The sequence below is a fragment of the Micrasema longulum genome, unplaced genomic scaffold (genome assembly GCF_059751315.1).
Source record: "Micrasema longulum isolate JH-2025_06_02 unplaced genomic scaffold, ASM5975131v1 h1tg000462l, whole genome shotgun sequence".
NCBI classification, from domain to species: Eukaryota; Metazoa; Arthropoda; class Insecta; order Trichoptera; family Brachycentridae; genus Micrasema; species Micrasema longulum.
The window spans coordinates 577,765-585,846 of NW_028277660.1; the positions used below are offsets into that span (position 1 = coordinate 577,765).

At 45.9% G+C, this 8,082-nt stretch overlaps 2 protein-coding genes across 2 annotated transcripts; both read left to right on the forward strand.

Moving 5' to 3' along the window:
* Positions 1 to 29: 29 nt before the first annotated feature.
* Positions 30 to 3,626, forward strand: LOC148281442 (uncharacterized). Its single transcript, XM_088226704.1, has 3 exons — positions 30 to 116; positions 210 to 398; positions 1,701 to 3,626. Exons 1-3 carry the CDS (start codon positions 30 to 32, stop codon positions 3,624 to 3,626), a joined length of 2,202 nt encoding a protein of 733 aa, XP_088082830.1.
* A 7-nt stretch (positions 3,627 to 3,633) lies between these two features.
* Positions 3,634 to 4,674, forward strand: LOC148281443 (uncharacterized). The gene has a single exon (XM_088226705.1). It carries the CDS (start codon positions 3,634 to 3,636, stop codon positions 4,672 to 4,674), a length of 1,041 nt encoding a protein of 346 aa, XP_088082831.1.
* Positions 4,675 to 8,082: the final 3,408 nt, after the last annotated feature.

Below are 8,082 nucleotides of genomic sequence, written 5' to 3' on the forward strand. Positions count from 1 at the left end.
TAACTGTATTAACTGAACACTGGTTCACTATGCCGAAGGATCTCAGTGAAGTGATCGCAGAACAGAGTAAACTAATTGCTCTGTTACTCTGCAGAGTTACATCAATTGAGGATAAGGTGAGCGTTGGATTTGGCGAAATTTTGAATGCTTTAAAATCTCTGCCTTAGCCGAGCTATACCGACTTGTGTAATGGCAACAATATGTCGCAGTCCGCGTCAGCCGACCGCGGCCCGCCCGGCTCGCCCGGCCCGCCTACTAACGTCGTTCCGGCACATCCTGATACGGCGGCGTTACTTGTAGACTGCGTCACAGTGTCTACTGCGCATACTTCTGCGCACTCCGATCCTGCACCGCCGCTGTCGGCGCGCGTAGCCGAGTCGACTATGGTACCTGCGCCGGTAATAAACGAGAAGCGCAAAATGACTACTCGCTCAGCTGGAAAAAAATCCACAAACGTAATGTCTGCGATCTCGCGGAAGGATATCAGCGTACCGGAGCGATCGGGGAAGGTAATGACTGAGGTTACCCCAATCCCCAGTTGTTCGTATTCACTACTTGTCACTGCTCCTGCCGCTGCCACTGCTCCTGTCGCTGCCACTGCTCTTGCCGCCGCCGCTGTTCCTGTTGCCACTGCTGTTGTAAATCCAGCAGTGACACCGCCATCTTCAGCCCGCGATGCCGCAGAGTGGAAAACAGTGAAAAATAAAAAAACGTGTCTTCATTCGTGGTAGCATTGGAAGACGAACTGAGCAGGATTTAAAGTTTTATCATTTTTATCCTTTTCACAAGGACACCACGAGTGAAGACATGTTAAAATATTTGAATTCTTTTGTAAGTACCGCTTCATTTTATATTGCAAAAATTAAAGTACGGGGTGATTATTCGTCGTTTAAAATCGGTATTCCAAAAGGAATAACGGACATAGTATCGAAACCGGAAAATTGGCCTCACAAATCTTTTATTAAAGAGTGGGAAGACAAGCGAGATCTTCCGCGTCTTCCAAATATCAAATGACTCTTTCGTGATGGTGGCCGGTTTGTTTTTTATTTAATTTGTAATTAAATACAGGAGTCTTTCCAGAAATTTGAAAGATATCTAAAGTTAACTATTTTTTCAATCTGTCAACAGTTCAAATTATACTTACCTACGAAATAAAACAAAAATATAAACATTGTTACGGACGTCAAACGGAAAGCGGCCCTTGTAGGGACCGCCACTGCGCTATATTAAAATGTTTAGATTTAGGGATCTCGGTATGTGTTAGAAATGAGCTACCCTCCAATAAAGACTAGTATTTGTCACTTTCGGGGGTGGCCTTTTCCATACCGAGACATTTAGTTCATAAATTAGTTTTAAGTATATTTTTGAACATGTCTCCACCAACTGCTAAATGTGTCTGCCGAAAGGAATCGCGCCTCTAAAGGACACGTGCTGCTGAACGTACACAGTGAAAGTGAAAGTGCAACGGAACACACAAGCTCGACGTGTGCCGCGAATATTCGGGGCTTGGCGTGAAAGACAAGTGGGCATTTGTGCGCGATTTAAGACTGTGTTTCCTGTGCTTGGGGAAACGCTGCCGAACGTCGAAATGCCGGGCAACAAGGTGCAACGTAGACGAGTGCGGAGGAAGGCACCATCGCACACTACATACGCCGCGCGCCCAGTCGACGGATGAGAATGTGTTACACGTATCGCGGAAGGAGGGCTCGGTCGCCCTTAAAGTGTTACCTGTGACTCTCAGTGGACCGAAAGGTCAAGTAAATACATACGCGTTACTAGACGAAGGTTCAACTATCACACTCCCGGAAGAAGAGGTCGCCGACGCGATCGGAGCGCGCGGTCCACAGGCCGGTATACAAGTTACGGGTATAGCCGGAATCGCCGCGAGTGATGCGTCATCGCGACGCGTAAAAGTGACGCCGATAAAAGGCGACGCCGGCGCTTATGAAGCGATCGCCTACACAGTTAAGACACTCAACTTGCCGACACAAAAAGTTAAAAGTTGCGACAACTCGGCGCGGGAAGTGACAGTGAGACCTAAGATGCTTATAGGCCTCGATAACGCCGAGTTAATAGTGCCGCATGGCCGGGCGGAGTTTCGAAGTGACGGCGTCATCATAAGTGATACGCCGCTTGGCCGCGTCGCGTTTGGCCGACACGTGAGTCAGAACGATAATAACGCGAGTGCGCCTACGGGTGAAAAATATAACGAAAATAAGTCAGTTTCTAATGGCATAGTGAAAACAGTCCTAGTGAGTGCTAAAGGACCGTCGCGTGATGACGCGCTAAGTGAATTAGTGAAATTTAACTTCAAAGTGGATTCGATCGGAATCATGACCGCGCCGCGAATATGTGCCGCAGAAAAAAGAGCGCTGCATATAATGCATAACTCCACAAAGCAGCTTCCCACAGGCCGGTGGGAAATGGGCCTGCTATGGAGTTCAGACAACGCATCGCTCCCCTACAACCGAGAAGCGGCAGAAAAACGCCTCTACTCGTTGGAAAGAAAATTAAAAAAGAACCCGGTACTTGAAGTTGCGTACCGGGCTAAAATCAGCGAGTATGAGGAAAAGGGATACGCCGTTGAGTTATCCAGGGAAGAAGAGGCGCGAGAAAACACAAGGAAATGGTTCCTGCCTCATTTTTCGGTATGCAATCCGAACAAGGTTGGGAAAATTCGGGTTGTGTTCGACGCGGCGAGCCCTCACAGAGGTGTGTGCCTCAACGACCACTTACTGACGGGACCGGACTTGCTCACGGCACTAGTGGGGAAAATACAGAGGTTCCGAGAGGGTGGCGTAGCTATTGCCGCCGATATAAAGGAGATGTTTCTCCGCATAAAGATGACACCTGATGACACGATGTCACAATTGTTTTTGTGGCGTCGAAAACCGAACGAAGCAGTGAGGACCTTCGCTTTCACATCCATGATGTTCGGAGCCAGGTGTTCTCCGAGCGGCGCCCAGTACGTGAGAGACCGCGTGGCCGCGGCGAATGCTGACTCATTCCCGGAGGCAGCGCGGGCGGTACACGAGAAAATGTACATGGACGATTATCTGGACGCCGTGGACTCGACTGCGGAGGCTGCAAAATTGGTGAAAGACGTCACGGCCCTCCTGCTGACGGGGGGCTTTGAAATGACGGGATGGGCGTCAAACAACGCCAAGGCATTGTGCTCGGTCCGCGACGAGGATCGAGCCAAGACGGCTATCATCATTGGCGAGGCCGCCACTACGGAAAGAGTACTAGGCGTGCGGTGGGACCCGCATGCAGACTATTTAGTATTCAAGTATAACCAAGAGGGCGGTGACGAACCTGAATGGCCTACAAAGAGGCAGATGTTGGGAGCCGCCATGAGGGTCTTCGATCCAATGGGATTTATTGGATGCATAACAGTGAGGGCTAAAATACTGTTACAAGCCGTGTGGCGGTCGAACATACAATGGGACGAGGCTTTGAAACTAGAACACGTGCAGAGATGGCGCGAATGGCGGCAGTTACTAGCCGAAAGTAACTGCGCAATACCGAGGTGTTGTATCAACAGGAAGGCGGAGGAAACAACAATGCACGTCTTCAGCGATGCCTCGGAACAAGGTGGCATATTTTGTGCACAGGGCGGGCACTAGCTTTATTATGAGCAAATGTAAAGTAGCGCCGCTAAAGCCTTTATCGATACCGCGCCTCGAGCTTCAGGCGGCGCTACTCGCCGCGCGGTTAGCGGCGAGTATAAAGAGGGAAAGCCGCATGAAAATTAAAAGAACTATATTCTGGACGGACTCGAGCACGGTTCTATCCTGGATACGCACAGACCCGTTGAAGTATTCAACGTTCGTAGCGAACCGACTCGGGGAGATCGATGAAATCGCCGGAATAAACGGTTGGCGCTGGGTACCGACAAAACAAAACCCGGCGGACATCGAAACGCGAGATACACAGCCACTCGATCTGTCTTCGAACGGCATGTGGTTCCGGGGCCCAGATTTCCTCTCCCGGCCGGAGAGTGAATGGCCTCAGGAAAAAGGGACAATCTCGCCTCCTGAAGACGCGCTGGAGAAAAGACCACCGCGTCACTTTGTAGGCCATTGCCACACGACGACAGGACTCCCGGACGTATCCCGCTTTTCATCGTGGGTACGACATATACGGACGACGGCCTGGGTTATGAGGTTTGTCGGACGTTGCCGCCGTCCCAGACAACGTGACGAGCCCGAGAAGCCGGGAGGCGACTTCGAACTCCGGGCCGAAGAATTGAATAAAGCCGAAGAATTATGGGTGCGCCTGTCACAGAGGCGTGCCTTCGGCAAAGAAATAGAATGCCTACAACGGGGAGAGGCCCTACCGCCCGGAGGACGGCTACACGCTGTCACGCCGTTTATTGATGGAAGCGGCATACTGCGTATGGGAACCAGACTACAAAGGATAGATGAACAGAACGTAAATGCCCCGCCAATACTGGACGGCGGGGACGAATACTGCAGACTGATGACAAGTTACCAGCACGCAGCATCAGGACATCCAGGGACGGAGCGCACGATAAGCGACATCAGGTCGGGCTACTTTGTTGTGCGCCTCCGTAAGACACTGCGAGGGATCATCAGGAGCTGCCGGGCGTGCCGCATTCTGAGATGCCGACCGGCGGTCAAGGTGGCGGTCTTCGCCGAAGGGGGCCACTAGCAGCCGAAGGACGTCCGGATGCTTCAGCGCAGCGGAGACTGCACCGGGGGAGTGTTACGGGCGTCAAACGGAAAGCGGCCCTTGTAGGGACCGCCACTGCGCTATATTAAAATGTTTAGATTTAGGGATCTCGGTATGTGTTAGAAATGAGCTGCCCTCCAATAAAGACTAGTATTTGTCACTTTCGGGGGTGGCCTTTTCCATACCGAGACATTTAGAATAGGCATTTAGTTCATAACTCATGTAAATATAACAATTTTATTTTTAATTTTTATTATGGATTGTTTAAAGGATGGCAAGCGGATGTATGATTTGTATCATATATTTGCTTGCTATCTTATTTCAGTTTTTATGTACATATTATTACTTGTTACTTTATTACTATTTGTTGCTATATTATTGTTGTTAACATACCTATGTGTAAATATTTTTCTGTCCCAAAATGTGTTTGTTGTAACTCCTGGGAGTACGAAAAAAAAATTTGTATGATTTAATAAATAAAAAAAATAGTTTTAAGTATATTTTTTAATGTTCATCGTTTCGCGCTGCGTTGCCGCCGCGAGAATGCCGTGAGAGCTGGAGGGGGTAGTGCCTATATACGTGGAGGGAGGGAGACAGATAGAGCGGGCGTGCGGCCTTCTCTATCGCTCTCTCTCTCTCCGCGCGGCATACGACGGCTAGACCCGCTCGACGGGGTGAATGGTGGGGCACGTAGCGCGAACGGTATATAACGTGTACAGACAAAAATAAACGACACTTCTTCTCTGACGTTTGGCTTTTACTCATCTCTACTCGCTTCTCCCCGACCCGGCTTTCTACTCGTTTCTACTTCACTTCGCTTGACACCTTCGCTTCACCCTGGACTTGGATTTTGGACTTCTCTCCCTACGGATTCCTGACCACGGCGAACCGGCAACTTCAACCTGAAGTAAGAGGCTCTTCTGAGGACATCTCCGGCCCTGACGAGTTTGACAAGATCGCCTAGCCTCCGCTGCCTTACAACCAGTGGATCAGGACGTGTGCGTTAGTGACTGCAGCGGAACCACAACACGACGCCGGTAGCGCGTTAGCTACAAACATTAACTGTCAAAAGTGAGTGAAAGTGTTTTTAAAATAAGGATTGAATTCTTATTTACCAGTGGAAGTGTTATCTAATCTTGTTTTGGAGCAGTTTTTTCAAAATTTAACATTGAAGTTCAAATTTTTACGTCAAAATACTATTTGGGTACCTAGTACCTACGAAGTGTTATATAGCGGCCATAGAATCTAGAAACGGCGCTCAGCACCGGTACGGCTTTATAATATTTAGTTTTAACATTATTTCTGCCAGCAGTTCTTGCGCGCCTACTTATTACCGAAGGTACGGCTATAAAATAATTCCGATATTAAAATACAACATTTACGCACAACCATTTTTATCAATTAAATTAACTTACACGTAATAAAATGTCTCCACCAACTGCTAAATGTGTCTGCTGTGATCGTTCGACTCATCAAGGTGACAATATACTATGTGCGACCTGTGGCAAAAATTACCATTTTTTATGTGAAGGTTTCACCGAAAGTAATTTCAGAAAACTTTCCACGGCCAACAGGAAAATGTGGAAATGTAACCAATGTAAAGTAAAATCTGATAAAGCTTCATTCGTCAATGATGATTTACTAGGTTTTGTGAATGAAAAAATGGACGAAATTAAGAAGGATATCACAATAGAACTGAAGTCTTTCAAAAAAGACCTAACCGTATTAACTGATATAAAAAAGGCTATGGATTTCTTCTCCGAGAAGTACGACGAATTGAACAAGAATGTAATCGAACAAGGGAGAACTATTTCATTTTTGCAATCAGAAAATGGAGATCTAAGATCGAAGACAAACAACCTTGAAATCAAACTGTCCAATATAGAACAAATCAACAGAAGCAACAACATTGAGATCCAGGCGTTACCAGAAAAACGAAACGAAGATATTGCGGACATATTTAAAAACCTGTGTGCCAAAGTGTCCTGCAATATAATGAGAGATCAAATTATTGGCTGCCATAGGGTTCCAAAAATGAACTCTCAATCACAGAAACCGCGCAATATAATTATTTCTTTATCCAGTACTCGAAAAAGAGATGAAGTCTTATCTGCAGTTAGAAAATTTAATATAAACTCGCCCCTGGACAAACTTAACACTAAATTATTATGAAAATAAAGCTTTGTTATCAGTGTTACACTCACCACATGGGCATAATGGATATAAAAACTCCCGTGTACGTTGCGGAGCATTTAATCTCAGCAAACAAAGACCTACATGCCGCAGTACGACGTGCAGTAAAATACAACGATTTCAAGTTTGTTTGGATTAGGGACGGGAAGGTGTATGTGAGAAAAAACGAAAATTGCCCTGCAATGGTTATTCGATCTCAAAATTGTATAGATAAGCATATTTGTGTCAAAACTTAATTTATTTATTTTTCTTTATTTTTTATTTCATTCTTAATTCTAAGCATGTTCTAAATAAACTTATATCACTTTCACTTCTCACAAAATTTTGAGGATTTTTTATCAAAACCTAAGAGGTATTCGCACAAAGTTGGAAGAAATATCACTAGAAATTCTTAACCAAGATTTCGATGTTCTATGTTTCACAGAAACATGGTTAAACTCATCATATTATAGTGAAGAATTCATAGATAATCGCTACATTGTCTTTAGACGTGACCGTGAGTCATCATCTTCCAAAAACATGGGAGGCGGGGTGCTTTTGGCAATAAAACCAACCTGGGTCCATTACTGTTCTCTATTTTTATCAATGATATTAAAAAAGTTGTAGTCAAATCGCGTTTTTTTATTATTCGCGGATGACTTGAAGCTATTTTGAGGGTTAAAACTTTGGATGATTTTCGTTCTCTCCAAACGGATATAATAAACGTATCTGAATGGGGAAGACGAAATAAATTATTGTTCAATATTTCAAAATGCCCAGTTATGTCTTTCATCAGGGCCCACAAAACGCTATTCTTCCGCTATAGAATGAATGACCAGAATCTTATGCGGGTTGCGAAGGTTAAAGATCTTAGGCTTCACTTTTGTGAGTTCCCTGACATTTCATGATCAGATCGAAACAGTTTGTAGTAGTTCATTGAAGATGTTAGGATTCGTCTTGCGTACTGCTAGGGTTTTTGGTAGTACACGAGTACTGAGAATTCTTTATAACTCGTCGGTGCGAAGTAGACTCGAGAGTGGCTCGATGATTTGGGGACCGTGTGAGTTGAAGTACTTTCTTATGGTGGAGAGGGTTCAGAAGAAATTTCTGCGGTTTCTCTACATGAGGGAGTGCGGATATTATCCATGGCTTTATCCCACTGAGTTCCTCCAGGGTATGCTCGGTTACAGCAGTTTGAAGACCAGAAGGAATGTG

What these genes read in the sequence shown, in the direction of transcription:
- LOC148281442 (XM_088226704.1), top strand. Translation starts at nt 30, where the DNA reads ATGCCGAAGGATCTCAGTGAAGTGATCGCAGAACAGAGTAAACTAATT. An exon ending in TTACATCAATTGAGGATAAG is followed by an intron (nt 117 to 209) that starts GTGAGCGTTGGA and finishes AATATGTCGCAG; the next exon opens with TCCGCGTCAGCCGACCGCGG. An exon ending in CGACTATGGTACCTGCGCCG is followed by an intron (nt 399 to 1,700) that starts GTAATAAACGAG and finishes GTATCGCGGAAG; the next exon opens with GAGGGCTCGGTCGCCCTTAA.
- LOC148281443 (XM_088226705.1), top strand. Translation starts at nt 3,634, where the DNA reads ATGAGCAAATGTAAAGTAGCGCCGCTAAAGCCTTTATCGATACCGCGC.